The sequence below is a fragment of the Cylas formicarius genome, unplaced genomic scaffold (genome assembly GCF_029955315.1).
Source record: "Cylas formicarius isolate icCylForm1 unplaced genomic scaffold, icCylForm1.1 PGA_scaffold_6__28_contigs__length_40554024, whole genome shotgun sequence".
NCBI lineage: Eukaryota > Metazoa > Arthropoda > Insecta > Coleoptera > Brentidae > Cylas > Cylas formicarius.
The window spans coordinates 33,701,671-33,724,337 of record NW_026844347.1 but is presented as its reverse complement, the minus strand read 5'-3'; the positions used below and the strand labels follow the sequence as shown (position 1 = coordinate 33,724,337).

Sequence of the window (22,667 nt, the reverse complement as noted above, 5' to 3'; positions counted from 1 at the left end):
TCGTTCCTGACATATAGGAAAAAATATTTTTTTTAGGGTGGAATCCTATTTCGGATGCCTGGTAAGATATAAAAAAGGTGAAAATTGCAGAGGATAGATATTTGATACAAAGAATTCAGTGGTATAGCCAAAATTTTTTAGACGAACCGAGATATAATATAAACATAGCATTTTTACAAGAAATACCATGGATTTCTTGGTTCCAAAATACCTTTTTTTCTCTGTAGAATTGTCTCAAACTACGCATTTCTGACCTAAATTAACCGTAGAAAACGCAATATTGTATGAAAAACCAAAGTTTATATAGGAATTATAGGTATTAAAGTGTCCAGAAGAAAAATTAAACAAACAATCAAAACAAACAAAAACTTAATAAATCTGTTAAACTTAATAACTGCGATAAACTTAATGATATTCATAAAAAAAACTTGATTAACAAAACTATTCAGAATCCTTTTCAAAGATATAAATCCCTGAATGGTTGCAGTTTATAGCTGCTGCATAGCATTAGCTGAAATCAGGTAAATTTTGTTTTTTTTTTGTATTGAAACATTATAAAAATTGGTATAGTTGGGTTCTAATTATTCCTGAATAAGAATTCATTGCCAATTTATATATTTTTTATTCCTATTAGTACTCTCTCCTTTCTCGATTGTTAAATAGTCTCAGTTCGCGATTAAGTTGAGAGGCCTATCAAACCGCAAAAAATTATCAAAGTCGAACCATAAACAAAGATTTTACAAGGCTATACAGTTCTTAAGTAGGACATACTGTATACTATTCGATTGTTGCATTATGTTCAGTATATAGGATTTCTATTTATATATATCATTGTAGATATAATTTTTTGCTAATTTTTTTTAGGTAAGCCCTGAAGAAGCCAACACGATTATTGGCGAAACGTTAGCAAGGTCGACTCAACATCGACCGACGTAAATAGTATAATTTTTTGCTTCTTGTTTCCATGACTAAATTCATTTATAGTCACAATAGTATATTATGCAACAAGTGCGGACACACGCGGAGCTAGTGTTTTATAAACGAGTGAGCTAAAAAGTTTACCGAACGTGTTGCATACTATACTTTTTTGGGTACATTTTCGCAAAACAAGACGAATACATTCACCGACATAACTGTCAGAATTGAAAAACGTCAAAATTCAAAGCGTTAGAAATATCTCCGAAAACATCCGATTGCTGCCAAATCCGTGCAATAAAATCTCGGAAATGTCCGAAGTGGCTCGGATTCATGGGAAACGAGACTGACGTGGTAAAGTGACGCTTCCCGCGCGTTAAATCGGTGGGTAATTAGGTATTTTACAGACGGGAGTAGAAAAATAATTTTGCTTATGGACACCTTAATACCTAAAATTCCATGCTTAACTTATAACATTTGAATTTTTTTGGGATCGAAAAATACTATGTTTTCCATTTAAAAAATGCTATGGTTGGGCTATGTCTCTAGATGTGTAAAAATATATGTCTATAGCAGTTTGTCTTTTTTATATCTTACAGAATGTACGAAACATCACAGCACCCCAAAAAGCACAAAACTTATATTTTACTCTGTGTCTGGGAATCGAGATAGGATGGCGGCAGTGTACATGAAATAAAACGGTTCTTGCGATAGGGGACGAATATTATATTAATGGAATAAATAATGTATTTTTACAATCAATAAATAAACGAATAAATAAATATTTGACTCGATAACACACGACACACATAAACGCGTCTTATTGGTAAGCCGAATATGCCATCTGATTAGACTTTGCTTCATCTTCATTTAAACTCCTAGCGTATGGAAACTGCGCCGACTGGCCGGTACTGCCGTAAGAAGGCACTCCGTAGCTGGTCTGTGGAGCTAGGAAGCCGCTTCCTGCTTGATTGGACTGCTAAAATGTGGACAAATTAGTATTACCGCCAACGCACGAGCTGTGTTTCCAACAGCAAACCTTATTCCCGCTGAAGAAATTTTGGAAGAAGGCAACTCCGGATAGTACCAGAGCTAGGGTGCCTAATATGAGTGCCTTGACGGATATAATCGCCAATTTTCCCAAAAACAACGGCGTCAATGCTGCCAAAGCAGCTCCGATTCCCATCACGCCCATCATCATACCGTTTCCGCCTTTTTTGTTGCTGTTCTTGCTACGGCCTAAATTATTGGAATGTAGAATTAGAAGCCGAAGATTGAGAAGGATGCACGGTGCAAAGCAAAAAAAAAAATAACTACGGATCGAAATCGTGCAAAACCTACTCTAAACTTTGCACCGTATTTAAAAATATCAAGTGCAGAATACTTAAGATTTTTCATGACACCTTCTTGGAGAGCTCGGCTTATGGTTTCGGAATCGGGCAGCTTGATTTTCAGGGTACGTCCGGAAAATAACCTCGCAGTGGCGTTCGTGATCAAATCGAACATCGAATTGGAAGTCAATTCGTTTTCCAAATTGTCGTTCAGTTCTTTGCCCGAACGGAATTTTTCTGAATTTCCGTCGCTGAAAATACAATCCTCGTCTTCATAAATTTTTAAGTTCAAGAGTGCGTTGCATTTTTTTTGCAGTTTTTCGTTATTATCATTGGGCAATTTCTGATTTGCGAGAGCGGTTTTTAGTTATCAATCAGCTTTGCAACATATTGCCTCAAGATAAAGGGAAACAAATGTTGAAAAATGAATTCAAGTTTTTATTAAAAATTGAGATACAAACCAATTTAAATTAATTGAACCACACACACAGAGCGTATGCCAATAAGGCCTGTAGTTTCATTTGTAACGGCACCATCAGTTAAATTTTCAACAAGATTAATTAAAATTTTAGATATGCTATCAAAAATTCATTCGAACTAATTAACAAAGTTAAAGACATAAAAATTCCTCCTAAGGCAATTCTAGTTTCATTTGATGTTCAAATTCTTTATTATTGTTATTTCCTAGTATTCCACCAATTAACATAATAAACATAATAGACAATATTCTCAAGCAGAGGCAAGTTAACCCCATAATAAAACAAGACTTGCTAGATAGTTCAGTAGTTTGTTTAGACCAAAATTATTTTGAACTTAATGGTCAATTTTATATTGCTAAAAGGATTAATTATGGGAAACGTACTTAGTTCACTACTTGCAGAAATTTTCTTTAATATTTAGAAAATATTATACATAAACATCCTCTGAGTAAAGGATTTCTCTGGTGGTATAGATACTTAATGAAGTTTTTGCCTGTTTCACTGGAACTGAAAGACAACTGCATTCCTTTTTGAATCATATTAACTCGATAGATATCCGCATAAAATTTACCATAGAGACGGAACAGGATAACTCTCTAAAGTTTCTGGACTAACTATAACTAAACTAGAGAACAAGTTAGATTTCACCCTTAAACACACAAAATGTCTGCCTTTTTTGTTTTTATCAACAGACTACTAATCTACCACTTTCTAGAGAAAATTTTGAAAAGGAATTAAATATTATAAACATCTTTTAACAATGGTTACGACCCCTCTTTGATAGATAAGATTATAACTAAAAAGCAGTTTCAAATAACTCTGAACTTTATCTATTCTATATTAAACCTAGCAAGAAAATTTCGAAACATCTATCTAAATTTGGTATTAATATTTCTTTTAAAACGGAAAACACAATAGGACATTTTCAAAAAAACAACAAAATTAAATTACGAAAAACTCAAAAATCGGGAGTCTACAAGTTGAAATTGGATTTAAAGGCGTCTCCGTTGTTAAATTTAAATTTATAACCCTTGTAATTAAAAATCTATTACTACCTGTTTTTATGTATAAGTGTCGGAATATTCATATTAGTCATATTTTGCATTTGATAAAGGCACGGTGTTGCCGAAACAGTTGTCATAAAGCATTAAAAACTGCGAAAATCTGAACATTTTTTGTTCTAATTTATTTTCGAATCAAAATGTCTGCAGTTCTTGTAATATGTTTAAGTTTGCAACTGATTTCTAATTACATTTTGCTGGCAACAGTCAAAAATATCTAAAACTTCATGACAATTTTGTCTTTAAGGAGAAAATCTTTCTCTCTAGTTTTCCTCACCAAAATTTGTTTAGTAAGTCCCGTGACAGAGAGTGTCAGAGTTCTAAATACGTTTGTCTCACCTGATTAGGTTTACACCTGGGAAAATTTCAAGGTTTTTCTGGGCGGAAAGTGTGTTCAAAGACCTGACCATCTTTTCGGTGGCACAGGTTGCCACGTCGTCCGTGCCGGTTTTGAATGCGCATTTTATCACACCTTTCATAAAGTCAGATTCCTGAAATCGATTATCACAATGTACTCAATTGTTATTTAATTTTATGCGGGTCATTATTAATATTTTGGTATTAAGTCATAAATTGTTAAAAACTTATTCTATTGTAATATTTTCGACAACTCATGAGGTCTACAAAACTTTAGTTTCCGAAAAGTTGGAATCTGGAAACAATTTGAGAAATTAATTAAAAAAATGCACTTATATAACGTATTAATGCACCGTATAGAATTTTTTTATTCTTAGTTTTATCAATAAGAGTTATCCTCCATAAAGTGTTCTGCATGGCTTGAAACTTGATATACAACCATGATATATAAAATTTGGTTAATGGTATACAGCTTGGAGAAAAATATGAATTTTATGCAAGAATTAAGTGAAGTTTCTCTATTCTTCTCTATTAACAAAAGTTATTCATGTTTAAAAACTATTGTCATATCAATCTTCAATTTTTATAACTTAATAATATATTGTATCATTTGATAAGGATAATGGGCATAGCAGAATAAAACCATTTAACGTCTAGAAAGAGATGGTAGATGTATTGAGAACTTTAATGAATTGAAATAAAATACAATTTATTTTGTTTCAGTATTATTATGAATTTTATATATTACGTAATAATTAACTTGTTTATCTTATTATTTGTAGAACTTAAGAATGAATCAGCTTATTTTTTTTACAAGATTTGCATTATTAATTTACAGTTTTTTTTTCATAGCGGATAGTTGACAATGGTTTTCAAATATTATGATCACCTTTTCCTAATAACAATTGAGTTTTCGCATAAAACTAAGAAATAATGTTTTACACTGTGTATTTTTATTCATACTTTGTATGCGTTCTGCGTATTTCTCCTACATAGAATACTAACGAATTCCATTAAGAAGCTTTATTAGAAAACATTTTATATTTTTGAATGGACGGTATTATATTCTTACCATTGTTTGTATAATGCTCAATTACATTTTTGTTATAAAACTTCCGAAATCTCGTTTTTCTTCTTTTAAACCTATTCACATTATTTTGTTAGTTATTTACAGTTTTTTTTTAATTTTTTAACTAGTCTACGATTTATTGCAAAAGGTTTGAATAACTTTTAAAAATTGTTACAAAACATTTGTAACCTATGTACGACTTAAGGTTGGCTTAAAGCAAGAGCAATTAATATTACCATGGGCTTAATTGTTACTTACCGAAGTATCATTTTCCTGTGGTACTTCAGGATGGGGCACTCCACGAACCACCACTACGCACAAAGCAATCACGACTAACACTTTGACAAAGGCCATGTTTCCAACGTGTCACGTCTAGTCTTAACCGAAAATCTGGTCACTGATCTGGTCCGGTGTAACTTCCCGAAATTTGATACAATCATATTTATACCGTTTTAAGCCCCTCTTTATATGTAAAGTGACAATACCAGGGAGGTGTCACACTATATTGTATGTAAAATAACCTCCTACCTATATACGTTAGTTCAAACTGACCCAGTGAAATTAAAAGTACGTATTTACTTTTGTCCGGCCGGAACAAATATAACTGTTTTATTGTTTAAGTACACAAGAATTTTCGTGCCTACATAAGAATATTGTTTAAAAAAAATTTCACTTGTGTTAACTGAGGATTATTATTTTTAGGGTAGACTAATTTACGAACGGGTCTCGTAGACGTAAAACCGTGTTTGTTCTTAGAAGTGAGTACGACTTGTTTGCATTTGTCATTAGAGTCACCATAATTACAAGAGGATCGTTATACAGAGTGAAATGGGGTCCAAAGAAAACAGTCTGGCAGACGCAGACACAAAAACTTATGTATCTGTATAGTAAAAATCAATTATTACTATAGTTTGGTTTAAATTATATGCCGGTAGTCAATTATCTCATTAAAATGCCGCTGTCTAGTTTTGAAGATCTGAATATCTATTACACTAATTACCAAAGTATGTAAATGCACTTTTTTTCAAACTAATTCTAGTTTACTTTACATGTCGTTTTTTGTTATGGTTGGCGTATTAACTTTCTAGAATGACAGACAAAGACAAAGTTTAAAAAAAATCAATATCGTTTCTTCATAATAGTCATGGTTATGCAAGATGCCGAGAAGATATAATCAATCACAGCCAATAGTTTTGAATATCTTGGCTTTTTTCTATTGGTAATTGATAATGTAATTGAACGAGCTTCAAATATAACACAATTAGTAATATAAAAATCATTAATATTACTATATACGTTTAATAATAAAAAAACTAGCGTGATTCCATTCAACTCATAATGACCAAATACTATAACAAATACTTACCAATCAGCCGTTGGTCGCTCTTCTGTTCTCTTAAATATTTATGGCGTCAAAGCTCTAAAGATTGCCAATTGTGTGAAATTTAAAACTCGTTATAAGCAAAATTCTTCTCCATGTGCTACAAGAAATATTTGTTTTGTCGTTGTTCCTCATACATTGTGCTTTGTACTAGAGTCATCTCATTAAAATTTATATCTACCCATTCCGTTTGTATCAGCGGCGTTACGCAGAGATCGTTAAACAGCAAGGCACAGTTTTAATTGTTGTTTTTCTTTCTATTTAAATTAAAAAAATATTAAAAGCGTTATACATTATTTAGGCTCGTCTTGCCAAATATCTGAATGTTGTCAGTCCTACGATTATATTGTATATAAACTCAAAAATATTGTTTACGCTTTTATACGCTATCAAAGATATTTAACATGTGTTTGAATTTAAGAATAAACCATTTCATAAAATACAAATTTAACTCAAGCAGTGGCTAATGAATAATAAAATAACCATGGTTGATATAGTCTGCGTATAATTGTTACACATTCTTTAAAGTTCATTCCTTTTGTATCTCCTATATAACCCTTAGGTGTTACAATATTCAAATCAGAAAAGAATTTTGCGCAATATATATATATATATATATATATATATATATATATATATATATATATATATATATATATATATATATATATATATATATATATATATATATATATATATATATATATATATATATACAATAAAATGGCATACAGCCATTTTCGCCACGAATTGTATTGTAGGGTTTTGTAACCTCTTAGATTTAGGGATTTTCAAAAATATTGTCAGCCATGTTAAGTGCACACGCAGACTGTCCTTAGTGCACGATATTATTGTTGAATGTTCTTCACTTACACATATGTTTACGTCAGTATGTATTTATATCAATGGTATAAAAAATAACACTAAAAAAAATAGATTGCAGGATTAATTGAAAAATACATCAACTTTTAAAAATAGTTCGTAATTATCTCCATTTTTATTAGGAATAATTGGTTCTCGGCTTGTTAAAACGATTTACTTTGAACTTTTCCAAAATTTATCTGAAATTTAATATTCAATTGAATTAATTTAAAATTACAAAGTATTTTTTTGTAGAAGCTCCTACACCTTGCTTGTGGAAATAAATCAAAACTGCGAGAAATTTAAATTTTAGGCAGCGTAATGTGTTTGATCAATCGGTACGTTGGGATTATAATCCAAACTGTCTGGTAGATCGTAATCGTCCCTCTTCGACCAGTCTTCGTGTACATGGACAACTCTCAACTAAAATCCATTGCGATTGGTTCCAAAACGAAGAGCTTACCTGTGCACTACAATACATACGGTGGATTTTGGTAGCTTTAGAGTAGAATATCCCACAATCGAGGACATTATGAGGCTCATGGTGCTAAGGAGGATCGATATCGAAGACATAGCCGCCATCGCCTTGAACGCTATTGGTAAAATGATGTATTTGACCATCAAAGCTCCGAGTAAAATCGGCATCACGTAGTCGTCCTTCTTCTTCTTTTTCCTCGCCGTCTCTACGAGGTCTAAAAGCAAAATCCTGCCCTACCGTGTTAAGTAAAGCTTAAATTTCACTCACCACTGCTGAAAAATCTGAAAGTCTCGTTATTTTCTGACCGGGTGTCATTAAGCGAGCTTTGAGCGAAAGCAAAGACGAGCACCAAAAGCACCAGCGCGACCAGCTCAAGTTTTCTGATCCGCATTTCGACTGAAAATGTAAAATCGAATTATCTTGAAATCCGATGTACTTCATGGGTACGTTTGCATGTCCGATTTGAGTGGTCTAGCGGTTTTCTTCGCCGATAGGCCCGCACAATGATAAGAAAATGACACATTTTTTTACACACTAAGCGGCAGAAAATTGTTTTAAAATAATCCGTTCGGTATCTCATGCGTGGCTAAATAAGTCACTTTTATCGCGCTAGATTTGAGCGGCCATTAGGTTTGCAATTGACTTTGGGAAAAGATAATGATGTATTATTATATATTTTATGTGACATTTCTCTCGTCTCTTCGAAAAAATGTTAATCATGTTTCATCATATACCGAGTTTCGGTATATGGGAAATTACGGTACTAGGAAATCGGATGGTCCTAGACATTTGAAAAAATAATTCATAAATCCACCAAGAGAAAACACTGAAAATTCTTTTCGATTTTTCAAAATATCGACCATGTTATTTTTGTCTTTATTACTTTTTCACACAACGCTTTAGTAAAATCGACATAAAGAATGTAAATGTAAGGAAATTTAAATGTTTATTTCAAATTTACCCCAAGGAAAATGTATTTTATTTAGTGAGTATTTGCTACTTAGGAGTAATTTTCACCCGCATATGCAATTTTTTTTTTGATATTTATGTATTTTTATATTTTTTTAAAAATTTTTATATCCCTTTCCGCTATCAAATATTTTTCTCTTATTTTTAGTAATTCCTTTTATATTTTAATTCGTACTTCAGTTCGGGCAATTAAGTAAAATTAAGCGCAAAATTTGAAAACTTTTTCCATCTTCTTCTCATCAAATAAATGCAGAAAACTACTAAGCAAATATACATAATTTTTAAAATGCTTTATTTAATTTCTGGTGCTTGCTTAAGCATAAGCCCATTGTGTTATTTATTGATGTAGACCCATTTAGCTACTAGTGGTATAAAGCCCTTGTCTATGCCGATAATACAGGAACTTATGAAGCATTGACATTGATTTTGGGTCACTCAAGAACCAGCGTCGTCGCTCACAGATCGGCAATAAGTTGGGATTAGTATTTTCCCATAATATGCCAAGTTTTCTTTAAATTTTCTGGGAAAACAAGTTAAAGGTTTGAAAATCGCTGGAAAGAAAATGGAGGAAATTGCAGGTTAGTGGGGAAGAGGAATGTTGAGTCATGCACGGAAAATATCGTAACCAACTGAGAAACATCAATCCTTACGGCAGTAGGGCCCCTATATTATCTAATAACTATATGAGGCAGGCTAGTGCTTTTGGAAATTTGTAAAATAACGGCTAATATCTTGAAAAATATGTAGCACGTTCCTTTAAATAAACGAAACTCTGAGGTTTTGTCGATAATAATCAGATATCAGATAAAACAGAAAAGAGGGGCAAAAGAAACAATGAAAATGAAGGGGTTTTTAAAATGCCCATTATATATGAAAAATATTGCTTCAGTATGGCGCAAACAAAAGGAATAGATAGAATACATAGATAAGATGGATAATCCAACAATGAAATCAAGTTTTGGGAACAAACAAAAATTATAATAGAAATAAATTAACCAAATAAAAAGTCTTGTCTGGTCAGTTAGCATCAATATGACAATAAGTCAGTTACAGAATTTCCTTAAGATTTATGCTAATATATTTACCGCTTGATTGTGCCTCTATTAATTAATAGACAATCCTAGAGAGACTTCGTATATGTTTTTGCGTCAAGTTTTAAATGTCAGACCCACCCATATCATTATTAGAAACAGATAAAACGGTATCAATGTCTAGCTTTCTATTATCCTAATTACCACACTTTTAAGATCGCTATTTCGCTGTGCACCTGATCGATGCAACAGTAGTTTATAATTGGAATTGCTGAAATCGCGAGCAATAGAAGCAATGATATATCCGTTTGTTTTCTGAGACTGGGTTTATTTGTTTAAATATAAATTCCCATATAAATGTTGCTCAAGAGTGAGCTACTTCGCCCTTACACTTTACCGACGTAACTCCCATTTTTTTATTACTACTTTCTAAATTATTTCCATTATCCTCTTGGGCAAAAAAAACTTCTTCAGTGAATCGCAATAGGGATTTATTGTCATAATATTAGTACCCGCATTTACGACGCAATTCTATGTACATAATAATCGAAATAAATTAAATAAATAAGTGCCTTAGATGATATAGCGTTTTTCTAATAATGTCCGTGTCCACCCCCACTTTTGAGTCCCATCACTGCCGCGAAAAGCGCGAAGAAAAACCCGGCTAGCCCAGTGGCGCCCGTCAGCAGCACCAAACCACCGATCAGGACGGGAATCAGGGTGAAAAACTTCAACTTGTAAGCCATCAGTAGCGGCAGCATGTACCTCTTGATCTTTTTCTTCACTTTTTTGTTTTTGCCTCTCGCCTGGCGGGTTTCTTCTTCCAGTTCTGCAATAAAGTTGTAAAATTGTATTTAATATAATTTGAATAATGTTACGAATTCATATTTACACATTTAAGATTATTCTATAAAATGTTATTTTGGATTTTTGTCAAAAAATTGAATATAAAATGTTACATGGATTATTTAACGAAATAAATAAGAACTAAAAGTTCAGATTTTCACGAAATTATATATTATGACATGACAATTGTTTCGACAACGCCGTGTCTTTATCAAATGTCTCATTTGATAAAGACACGGTGTTGTCGAAACAATTGTCATGTCATAATATATAATTTCGTGAAAATCTGAACTTTTAGTTCTTATTTGTTTTGATAAATGGATTTTCATCAAGTAAAAGCCACCGTCAGTTCGATTATTTAACGCTTCCAACTTTTCAAAATTGTATTTCGTAATTGAAAATAAACCACAAAAATAAAACAGTAACGGATAATTAAATAACAATTAAACAACGCTTCTATACTGAAATTATTTCGGCAAAAGATTATTTAAAAGTCAAAGCTTTTGAACTAATTCAAATGCATTTTAGAGTTGTCTCCATTTTTGGAACCGACAGCTGACAGGTTCACTCAAAATAAAACAAACGGTAATGAAAAAGCTTGAGAAAAACGGTTTGATAAAAATATCGGTAAAACATAACGTGGGGGGCAAATCAATTTAATCAGTTTCGCGGCATTGTGTTATTTGTTGGTTTTGCGGTATTCAAGAAATTGTTAAACTAATTGATACCTACAAATAAAGGTAGAAGTGCGGTTCCCAGGACATCACTGTGGTTACACGGACATAAAGCTATTTATCTGATTATTGGATAAATTCTTATCTTTCTGTTTATTAGGCTATTTTTTTAGAGGCATCGTTTTTTTTTTATTCCTTTTATTTACCTTATAGATGTTTCAAACTATATCTTGCTATATAAATATTTTTTGAAAATTGACCTGAGGAGGCTTTTACTTGATGAAAATCCACCGGGTCTTTATCAAACATTTGATAAAGACACGGTGTTGTCGAAACAATTGTCATGTCAAAATATATAATTTCGTGAAAATCTGAACTTTTAGTTCTTATTTATTTTGAAATATTTTTTGATTAAATCTGATAAAACTTTAACCTCTAGAGTTGAAAACGGTTATTTCCACATAGGGTACTTTACTTATTTAAGCGAATATTGAACTCCTTTGGTCGTTGTATCGTTATTTTGTTGCATTCTGATTAATCAAATAAGATCTTACCTCTAGAAGACATAGGTATAGCAGTTTGCAACGAAAAAGTAGCTACCGTGGGATAAATAGTCCAGGAGCCTTGCCAGGTCGCCACAGAATTTGACAGCTTCCCCATTTTTTCCTCCGGTTGCTCGCCGGAACAGCAATCATCGTCCTTAACATGTCCTTTCGAGAATCGCACTAACAGCAACAACACAAACGCAAAATACAAGAGGTTCATTTTACTACAAACGGACTCACATTAAAAATAACGCTTCCAAAAAAATGGTCACGGGCCCAAACATAATAATAAGGCAATTAAAATGCACGTTTTCTGGGTACACTAATTGTGTTCAGCGTCCCACTACCGCGGACGAAACAGTAGTGCCACCTTGACTCGCTCGACATCGCACCATTTTGCTTAGAGTCTATTTGCCTGCAAGTAAAGCACTGATTCCGCTATAATGTTAAATATTATCTACGTTTACGGATGAATTCTTTTAATAGAATCGGACGAACCGTATAATTTTTGCGGTACGCGACAAACAGTGGCGTAGGAATATTTAGGAAAGTTTATACGATTTTATTCGTCTTAATTTGAAGCAAAAGAAGAAGAAGAAGGAAAAAAAACAGCCAAAACAAAAAATAAACGGAGGAAAAATAAACTATGAGCTAAAAAAAACAACTATAAAGTCTGTGACGCCATTGTCAAGAACCGTTTCGGATACAAAACAATAATAGTTTAACTATAATGCAGTAGGGTAGCTAGTGACTGACAAAAAAAACTGGTTTGTTCATGAAATAGATTAAAACCGGTTTAAGGTCGTTTTTGGGGATACAATGCTGAGCAATCGGATCTAACAAACTGTTAATGTGACAGCAACGTGCAATTCACTAAAATTAAGATTTTAATACTGTTAAATAGTTGCCGCTATGAATGTAAGATCTTCTGCAACAGTTATTTTGAGACATTAGCAAATTATTAGCCCTCAAAATACTAAAATTACATTCTAATAAAGGAGTAAGACTAAAATTACCGGCGTATACATAAAAATGTCAAATTATAAATACTAACGCTTTAAACGGTGGGGATTGTATAATGAAAGTGAACGCTTCAACAATTTTACAAATATTGAGGCTATCGTTTGTTTATTAAACGCGTTTATCCTGGCCAATCATTGTTATGGTAGCGTGGATTGGAGTCTGGGAGGGTTCAAATGAAACTACTAAAATTTATCTCATTTAAGGAGCATTTCATAATGTTTCTTTATAAAATTATAAATCGCTTAGTCTCAGATTACCCCAAATGTTTCCTGTCCTCTTTATTAGAATTCTCCTTAAAATTGTCAACTCTGTAGAACAGTGAGAATATTATAGTACCATAGATTTCCCAACACCGCAAACTACCTTCCAAAAACTTCGAATGTACGTGTGAGCGCTACATAAAAAATTCTTCTTATGTAATTTTATGGACACCTTTTGGGTTCGCCTCTAGTGTCCCTAATATTCACCAAATAAATAAATATGTAACTAGTAGAGGTTCTGCACAGATATATAATTATAAGAGTCATATTATGCTTAGGTTTGTGGCATTCACCGCTGAATTTTCTTTGTGTCAATTGACCGAAACAATTTTAGAAATACCATGAAATTGTATTTATTTATTTATTTTTATTTATATTGTGCGTCGTTCGTGTATTCGGACATTCCTTGAATACAATTTATTATAAAATACATATTATAATTTAATAAAAATAGAAAAGATTCTACCATTGCAAGATGTTATTTAAATGATTTTTTGCATAGTCAATTAAGAAGTGGTCAATTGACCATGCCCAACACTATATTATGCTTAAGCTAACACCTTATATACTGTATGGTGTTGTAAACTAGCATACCCGTCTAAAACTAACCTAACTTACTATTCAAGTAAAACTATCTAAAAGTAATCAAATAAATATGTAACCAGTAGATGTCCTAGACAGATACATAATTATAGTTAGGTTATGCATACTTAAATTAGCACTTTATATGTATATGGCATTTTTGAAACCAGCATACCTGTGTCTAAAGGCCTTGCTTGGGTTTAGTTTTGATAATTTGCTTGAGTAATATAAAGAGTAAAATTATTTTGTAAAAATTGCATTAAAATAAAAAAAAGCTGAAGACACCGGAAGTAAATTAGTACAAATACGCTTTACATTTAAGAGCAAGTATTAAAGTGAAGTAATTCAAATCTTAACTACAGTGACTTTCTCTATCTCAAGATCCAACAAACTCGCGCGAGAACTCTTATCACCGCTATTTAGTTTAATTCGAATCGAATAAAGTCAAAGGATTAAAAAATACCAACTAAAATTAATATATATATATATATATATATATATATATATATATATATATATATATATATATATATATATATATATATATATATATATATATATATATATATATATATATATATATATATATATATATATATATATATATATGATGACACTATATTCCGGGATATCATCCGTTCGCTCGTTGAACTCCGACTGGAATCCTGCATCCGACTGGAATCCTGCAAATCTTGCATCCGACTGGAATCCTGCAGACGTTTCGCCAAAATCTCACTTGGCATCTTCAATGCTCGAACGCTCAGTGTTCGAAGTGTTTTCGGAGCGCGAGCATTGAAGATGCCAAGTGAGATTTTGGCGAAACGTCTGCAGGATTCCAGTCGGATGCAGGATTCCAGTCGGAGTTCAACGAGCGAACGGATGATATCCCGGAATATAGTGTCATCATATATATATATATATATATATATATATATATATATATATATATATATATATATATATATATATATATATATATATATATATATATATAATTTCGATCTAGAAGCTATTTTTGGCAAATATTTTGATGAGTTAGTGACGAACTTGACATTTAATTTTAATTCTCACTCGAACTTAAATTTTGCTTCAGTAAAAGTAAAGGGAATTTAATAAATTTGACTGTTCCACCACTGCGGTCGTTTTGCGCACATGCTACTAGCGACGCTATGTTTCAGTGTTTCATATAATGTGCACGTTTGCTATTAAATTGTTGTTTTATTCGACTGTACTATTAAATAGGTATGATAACGGGTACAGCAATTACTTATCATGGCCTGTCTCGAAATCACATCTTATGGGCGGAATTTAAGGTAAATATTATTTTAATTATCTTACTATACATATATACTATATAAAAATGGAGAGAAGTTAAATATGTTTTTTAACAATCACAACAACCTAAGCGACAGAATAATACTAAAAAGAAAGGAAAAGTGTTTTATTGAGTGAAAGAGGTGGCGAATTTAATTTCGCCAAACCATTTCTTCAATCAGTCAGCTAAAGTTTTTCGCCACTTAACTTGAGGTTCCTGTCCATGCCACTGACTTAAAGTCGCCATTACTCTGACGAAAAGTTCTCCGTATTTTTTCTCGTCACATATAAGATTTTATGAAACGATAAATTTGCCGTCTTTCGGGTACGTGGAATACCATTATAACTGCGTATTAAGGTTATTACACCCATTATGTTCGCTAAAAAATATGAAACGCAGGCCTGGTACAGTTACGTTGGTCACAAATATTTCAATTCAAGTATTCAATTAAACTCTTAATCTAATTTACCATGGTAATAATTAACATTACGTCCGATATAGCTGACAGGTAATAGCTGGTAAAAATAAATCCTTAGAAAAACCTTTTTCTCACATAATACAGCACCAAATGTGGCGAAACACTTCATTTACAAGACTGGATATAGCATTTAATATTTTTTGGTAACAAAAGATGATTTCGCAATGCATCAAAATGATCTCCAATTTTTTTATTTGAAAACGGTGCATCGTTCGGAAAAAAGTCAATTGATAAAACTTGAATTGGGACTTTCAAGTCTTTCTCATTTTGGACAAAAATAGTGGCGCATCTTTTTTTTAAATATTCCGCTTTTTACTATTTTTTGTTGCTTTTAAGCATCAAGTCGATTTATGTTAGACTAATTTTAACTAAATTTACCGCAATTTTGGTGAAGCTCCTGGTCGTCGTTTCCACTCTCCTTAATTTATAATGTTATATATAATAATTATAATTATTAATTAAAAAGTTTTAAAATAAAAAGGAACGTTACTCATTGGCAACTATTTTTCAATCGATGTTCGAAAGCTCTGGCTTTAAGCTGAATCTATAGAATCATCCAAAAAATAATGCTTTCAATAATATAATTATGATTCGGTTATAACAATACGGAATAGTTTTTTTTTAGAATTTTTAAGCAATCCATTTTACCAATGGTATTACGCAAATTATAAGAATGTACAAATAACCAGAATTTATAATTATAATAATTAAAAAATTTGGGTAATTTTTGAGGTGGGCATCCTTGCCCCAGGGGATCCGCCTAGCCCCGCCGTCCTCTATTTTACATCAAAAAATGTGTTTTGCAGCTTAAAAGCAGTGTACAAAATGTCGGTGAAATATCTACAGCGGTTTTTTAATTATAATATAAAAAATGGCTTTTTTTCTTAGAATTGCAACACCCGGTATTTCGGGAGAGAAACTTTTTGAGAGATATGGTTATATAGAAAACTAGGGCTTAATTTTGGCTCTCTGTGTTTTATTAAATATTACATTACCTGTTTTATTTGATCGGAGTACTAAAATGGAACAGTACAACAAGAGGAAATTATATCGCTACAAGGCATTGCGATACGGTAATTTGAAAAACTGATTAGCTACGCAGCAACTTAAATTGACATATGGCAAGACGGACCATAAAGATTGTTCGATCTACTTTAAATTAATTTTCCGTAAAACCCGACCAGCTCGGCGACTGAGGAGAAGATATCCGAGCAGCTACCACGTTCTATTTTCCTATTGACAATTCAATCGTGGTAGTATTATGCACTTTTAACGGTAGCCAGTGAAACTTGGGATCTTCGACTGTCGACACGGAAACGTCATACATATGCATCGTGTTGCGGAACAAGGTCAAAGTGGTTCACGGATGTCCTCCTTTCCGAAACAAAAAAAATGCTACAAATTATTCAATTTTAATTAATCTGGCGGAAGGTATTATATCTTATATTCCAGTTTCAAGGATCGGTCTGCCAATACCCATTTGACAGTGCGAAATGGTACAGCTTCTATAGATTCTTCAACTTGCGGTACCCCCCACAAGAAAAGTATATATTAACAAACATGTCAAAGAGCTTTATTAGGGAAAATTAATCAGTCAACAACGTAATATAAATAACAGTCAAGGAGTAACAAAGACGCAACAGAGTCACTTATTTTCATATTCCTCGAGAACAATTGTAGCATTCATTGATAATTGATCATTGAAAATTGCCTTCATTTTGTACTTCTAATTGTAACTCGTCAATTCTATAGCAAAATAGAGATAAATTTATTAACAATTTAACAAGCAATTTTGATCTGGTTTCTAGATATATCATCAAAATAAATTACTCAGTTCCGCCGTACAAAACAACAAAATTAATTATTAAACAAGGGTACACGAACGGGCTAGAAAACAGACCAATGGATTTGTACATTACTCAGAAATAAATTACTTTAAATAAATCTAAAGACTCGACGATCAATGTTGCTTGTACGCTTTGTAGGGCAAGCTTTGGATATCGTTGTAGGACCTCTTGTCCCAACCGCCGCCGCCGCCGCCGCTGGGTTGCCAGCCGCCTCCGCCGCCGCCCGACGAATGGTAGCTGACGTGACCGCCGCCTCCACCGCCGTGCTGCTTAGCGGCGAACAGTTTTTTCAAGGCGATAATTCCTGAGATCAGAAGTGCGATTTTGGCGGTGATCAGCGCTTTTCCTGCCAAAAGGAAGAGACCGGCGATAGCGATTGGGACTAGGGCCGCCATTTTCGCTGCCATCGCCATCATCATGCCGCCCATCATGTTTTTCATTTTGCCGCCGCCGCTGTCGCCGCCACCGCCGCCTCCTTTCCTGCCGCGTCCTGAAAAATATGTTTAGAAAATGCCGTTTTAAACTTAAAAAGGTTTATAATAATAATGAGTGAAGTGAAAATTTATTTGAAATTCTATTAAAAAAAGAATTTTCAAGGTAATAAACTACAACAGATATTCTTAAGAAAAGCTCAAATTTAAACAAAAAAGAAATAGCTGTACATTAAGGGATATAAATATTTTGTTGCAAGCTAGATTTTGTTGAGGTTTCAGGTGCTCTTTTCGAACGTCTTCAATTTAACATTTTCGGAAACAAGAATTTTGATTCAGAGAAGAACCCAAAAAACACTCAATCCCGATTTAGGTTTTATAGAAAAAACAAATTTGATAAGAGTAATTAGTTTTTTTTTTATTTTCTTTTTGTTGCAGTTAGGTGGTGTTGCTTTTTTTAGCCAAATTTAATAAGGTTTTCAAAAACAGGTTTTATAGAAAGAAATAATTGAATCTGAGTATTGAGTTTTTTTGATTCTTCTTCCACGTTGGTGTATTTAACCAGGTGTCCTTTGACATCGCTAGAGAGAGAAGTTTGAAATATATACATGCCTATATTTTTGAAACCCACGTACAAGGTTGCTAATTAATGTTTTTACGTACTTTGATAGATTTGGGTTAAAAAAATATTCTTTTTTGGTGAAGCATAATGATTTTTTAACGAAATTTTAGAAAAATTAGGTACATAATATATAATTTTAAATTTAAAAAATGGAGTTGTGTAAAAATTTAAATAATGTGTTAGAACAATTTTAAAAATTCTTCAATTTTTAAAATTTTGTAGCTTTTGTTTTTAAACTTGTTTCTTTTGTTATCGGTTGATCCTATAAATAGGGCGTGAAAATTTATATCAAGATCCCTTAAAATCAATAAACTTGTATATATTTACTATACTGTTTGTGCAAGATATCCTTCAAAAATTTCAGAAAAGCAGTACGGACAAAATTGATGTTCGAATATATCTTGCGAGTTGTAATAAATAAATATAATTTAATTTCATATATCTCTACAAGTTCAAAAATTCAAAGCAAGAATAATATTATTAAGTTTTAACAGTCTAACAAGACAAAAAAATAAACTGCTGAAACTCATTTTTGCTAACAAGTACATTACCAAATTTCAATTTTGTTTTGCTTTGACGGCAAAAAATACTTTTTTGTGTCGCACTTTTCAAAAATATTTTCGTAAATAGTGGTTCTCACCTTCCTCGATCAGATCGGACACTTTAGGCAGTGAAACTTCGACGGTCCTGGAACCGATAATCTTGCCGACTCTATCGAACAGCATATTCGTCAGAGCTTCGTCTCTGGCATCGGCTCCTCTCGGCAGAGTATTCTCGAGCTGTTCTTCCGTCACGGGGGGATCGACTTCCCTAACGTCTTTGGCTCGTACGAGAGTAACCCCGTCTATTATACTCAGCTTGTCCATTTTCCCTAGCCGGTCCAAAATCGTCAGCGCCTTTTTCTTCAAACATGGCGAGAAGCCGTCGGAATGCGAACAATCCTCGTAGAGTTTCAACGCCACTTTGATACCGGTCGTTTCGAACCCCGCGACGCCGTCATCGGCCCAAACACCGAGCGTACAAAAAGAGATCACCAACACCGCGACGGCCCTCATTGGTGACTGTGCGAATTTCGAATTAAATCTGATTTCACGTAAAATCGACCGGGTTGTTTTATACTGAGATCTTTGACACGCCGATTGACCTTTTTACCACGACGTGACCCGGTAGACATCTTCATATAGGGGGGACCGAACGCGGCACGGTACCGTTTGGCACATATTTTCTTCACCCCAACGGGAGGCGGTACGACGTAACCTAGATTTTTCTTCAACCTCATTGGGCTCCGGGTGAGAGTTGTTTTTTGTCCCCCTGCCTTGCACTTGGCCCCGCGGATACGTGACCCGTGTATACGACGAACAGTGAATCTTATTTTATTGTGCGGAGAAAATGCCGATTCTCTCTACGTAATGTTCTAACTGCTTCAATTTAGACGTCGTCTTACCGTCGTCCTCGCCGCTACGCCCTCTAGACTTCAACGATTTAGAGTTTGGATCTAATGTCCCATCTAAATTTTAAGATTAAGAGTGATTTTATATATTCGTGGTGGTGTTTATTTACATAACTTACCGGTGTCTCCGCAATAACGACTTTTTTGAGTGTCCCGATATTTTCCAAAAGCGTCAACGCGGCTGATTTTTAAATAATCTAAAGTCTATGTACTTCATTTGGTATCTTCATTTGGTCTCCAAACTTTAGATGATGTTAATTATATTAACAAATTATCACATTTAAGAGTTATAATTTGTTTTTCATTTCTTCACCTTTCAAAGGAGGATAACAAATTGGCATTGTCGATATCGTAGGTACTGGGCGAAATAAAAAAGCAGTCCGTAGGGCCAACAACTTTTATTTAATAAAAAATAAATTAAATAAATTAAATTTTCGAATCGTTTAGGCGATTTGGTAACAACCGAATTAAATGTCTTCCTCTCTGGCCCAAAAAACAGGCCGAATTAGCGGAAAAATCATTCCTGCTTGTAAGCTTTGTACGCTAATGCTTGGGCGTCGTCCAAGGACCTCTTGTCCCATCCGCCCCCGCCCCCGTTCCATCCCCCTCCGGCGCCGCCGTTCCACCCGGCCGATGCGTGCACGTGCTGGACCTGTCCTCCACCTTGGTTCTTGGAGGCGATCAGTTTCTTTGCCCAAATGATACCGGCGATCAGGAACGCGATCTTGGCGTACGTCAGCGCTTTGAGGGCCAGCACGAAGAGACCTGCGATCAGGAGCGGGATCATGGCGATCTTGTGCGCCATCACGTCCATCAGGAAGTCTTTGAGCGTTTTCTCGTCTTTCTTCTTCTTCATTTTTTTGTCCTCGCCGAAGAGCTCGGTCAGCTTGTCGAACTTGTCGTCTTCGTGTTTACGAGCTGCAAGAAACCAAATTTACAAATACATAATAAAATCCAACGCTGAATAACAAATGGAGATATCGTGTTGGGTTGAAATATTTGGAAAAACCTACTTATTGAGAATATTGATAACATTAAATTGAACGATTGTTGGAAAATTCATCAAACTCTGAAAACTATACCTATATGTTTTTTATAATGGAATATTGGCACTTAAATAATTTCAGTATTATTTTCGTATATCTGCGTGTGTATATACACGTAGTTGATCCTAATTTTTTGAACGTTATTTCTTATACATCTAATAGAACCCAAAACTATTGCTTTAGAGATTTTACAGATCGCGCAGACTGGAAGTGATGTGAATATATTTGAGCCATTAAAAAATAGATTTTTCAAAGATGCAGGTTTAGTTTTCAGTGGAATTAGTTGTGATTGTATAATGGATTATGTTAGTTTACTGCCATAAAAAGTACTTCAAACTAACCTCATTTTTATTTCTCTTATTTGGTACCATCAGAGAAGCACATCTGATGTTTTAAAATTTCACAGTGTAAATCTATTTACAAATAGTTAACGAAGTGTCGAATGTTATTAACCGTGGCACCAACTAAAGCTACATTCCCGTCGGGTTTTAAGTTATGGCGTAAAATTTTACCTTCTTCGATCATTTTGGGCATGGAAATCTCGACGGTACCCGAGCCGACGATCCCGATCACTTTGTCGAAAATCATTTTCGTCAAGGTCTGATCTTTGGCGTCCAGAGCCCTCGGCAGGGTCTCCTCGAGTTGTTCTTTGGTGAGCAAGGGAGCACTCGGCACCTCCTTGTTTTGGAAAACGACCCCCTCGAACAGACTAATTTTCTGCATCCTCGCCACCCTATCCAAGAGCGTGACCGCTTTCATCTTCAGGCACGGTTTCAACCCGTCCGAATTCCAACACTCGCTGTAAATTTTCAAAACGTCGCGTACACCTACGTTCTCGTTCCGATCCTCCGCCGACGAAACGGCCCCGAAAATACAAAGGCAAAACACGAAAACACTGTATCGACCCATGGCTCGTTCACTCCACCACGCCGGAAGGTACTGCTACTCTCAATGGGCCACACTTCTTTTTATACCGAGTTTTCGAATATAAATAAAGCAGATTATTGTCAAAATTCAATGTAAATTATGTATCATCTGTCAGGCCAAAGTAAATAACGTGGTGGTTCATCCGGAGAGGCCGGTTAAAGTGGGGACCTTGACATAGAAAAAAGCGAAAACTGTGTTTGAATATATAATTATTGAGATGAACTCTCGGAGATTTTCGGATGGGTCGGCGTGGCGATGATGGCCAGGGCCAGCACGCATTCGTCGACGACGCATAAAATTCGTTTCTATGCCGCCTGGTTCGATGGTCCCACGGATTAGCGTTTCTAAGGTGATTAGTGCGAAGTTGGCTTTGGTTCTCGACTCTTCGAGATGTTCGTAGATGCTCGCTTGGTTTTTTTTTTCAAAATTTCAAAAACTTTTTTCAACTACATCAAATTTACTGTCACTGTGTCACTGTTTGGGTAGCAAAATTTCAAGAATCTAGTGGTGATGTATCGAACTGCATTCATCTTTTCTTAAATCAAAACTACTTTATCGGTATCGTCACCTCACCTAATACTTTTCGCAGCTTAAAATTTTATTGTTAGGTAAGGTATTTGTAGGAGGTTTATTAGAAACCTTAATTTTTATAATAGTTTTTATAGTTGTAAAAGAAACCACTGGTGTTA

At 33.9% G+C, this 22,667-nt stretch overlaps 4 protein-coding genes across 7 annotated transcripts; all 4 read right to left on the bottom strand.

The window, feature by feature from the left end:
• Positions 1 to 1,629: 1,629 nt before the first annotated feature.
• Positions 1,630 to 5,661, bottom strand: LOC132703691 (uncharacterized). Of its 3 annotated transcripts, none has more exons than XM_060673102.1 (5): positions 5,471 to 5,661; positions 4,126 to 4,277; positions 2,304 to 2,497; positions 1,955 to 2,154; positions 1,630 to 1,891 (listed from the first exon to the last, which is right to left on the bottom strand). In XM_060673102.1, the coding sequence occupies exons 1-5, from the start codon at positions 5,564 to 5,566 to the stop codon at positions 1,736 to 1,738; spliced, it is 798 nt and encodes a 265-aa protein (XP_060529085.1). In that variant the 5' UTR covers positions 5,567 to 5,661; the 3' UTR covers positions 1,630 to 1,735. The 3 variants fall into 3 exon arrangements, with proteins under 3 accessions (XP_060529085.1, XP_060529083.1, XP_060529086.1); XM_060673100.1 differs by having other exon boundaries at positions 1,630 to 1,894; positions 5,471 to 5,659; XM_060673103.1 differs by having other exon boundaries at positions 1,630 to 1,894; positions 2,319 to 2,497; positions 5,471 to 5,657.
• A 4,765-nt stretch (positions 5,662 to 10,426) lies between these two features.
• Positions 10,427 to 12,407, bottom strand: LOC132703828 (uncharacterized). Of its 2 annotated transcripts, XM_060673329.1 has the most exons (3): positions 12,238 to 12,407; positions 12,007 to 12,177; positions 10,427 to 10,761 (listed from the first exon to the last, which is right to left on the bottom strand). In XM_060673329.1, the coding sequence occupies exons 2-3, from the start codon at positions 12,110 to 12,112 to the stop codon at positions 10,526 to 10,528; spliced, it is 342 nt and encodes a 113-aa protein (XP_060529312.1). In that variant the 5' UTR covers positions 12,113 to 12,177; positions 12,238 to 12,407; the 3' UTR covers positions 10,427 to 10,525. The 2 variants fall into 2 exon arrangements, with proteins under 2 accessions (XP_060529312.1, XP_060529311.1); XM_060673328.1 differs by having other exon boundaries at positions 12,007 to 12,407.
• A 4,679-nt stretch (positions 12,408 to 17,086) lies between these two features.
• Positions 17,087 to 19,624, bottom strand: LOC132703645 (uncharacterized). Its single transcript, XM_060673028.1, has 2 exons — positions 19,196 to 19,624; positions 17,087 to 17,992 (listed from the first exon to the last, which is right to left on the bottom strand). Exons 1-2 carry the CDS (start codon positions 19,608 to 19,610, stop codon positions 17,616 to 17,618), a joined length of 792 nt encoding a protein of 263 aa, XP_060529011.1. The 5' UTR covers positions 19,611 to 19,624; the 3' UTR covers positions 17,087 to 17,615.
• A 769-nt stretch (positions 19,625 to 20,393) lies between these two features.
• On the bottom strand, positions 20,394 to 22,001 carry LOC132703725 (uncharacterized). The gene is made up of 2 exons (XM_060673159.1): positions 21,564 to 22,001; positions 20,394 to 20,923 (listed from the first exon to the last, which is right to left on the bottom strand). The coding sequence occupies exons 1-2, from the start codon at positions 21,958 to 21,960 to the stop codon at positions 20,523 to 20,525; spliced, it is 798 nt and encodes a 265-aa protein (XP_060529142.1). The 5' UTR covers positions 21,961 to 22,001; the 3' UTR covers positions 20,394 to 20,522.
• Between the last annotated feature and the right edge of the window lie 666 nt (positions 22,002 to 22,667).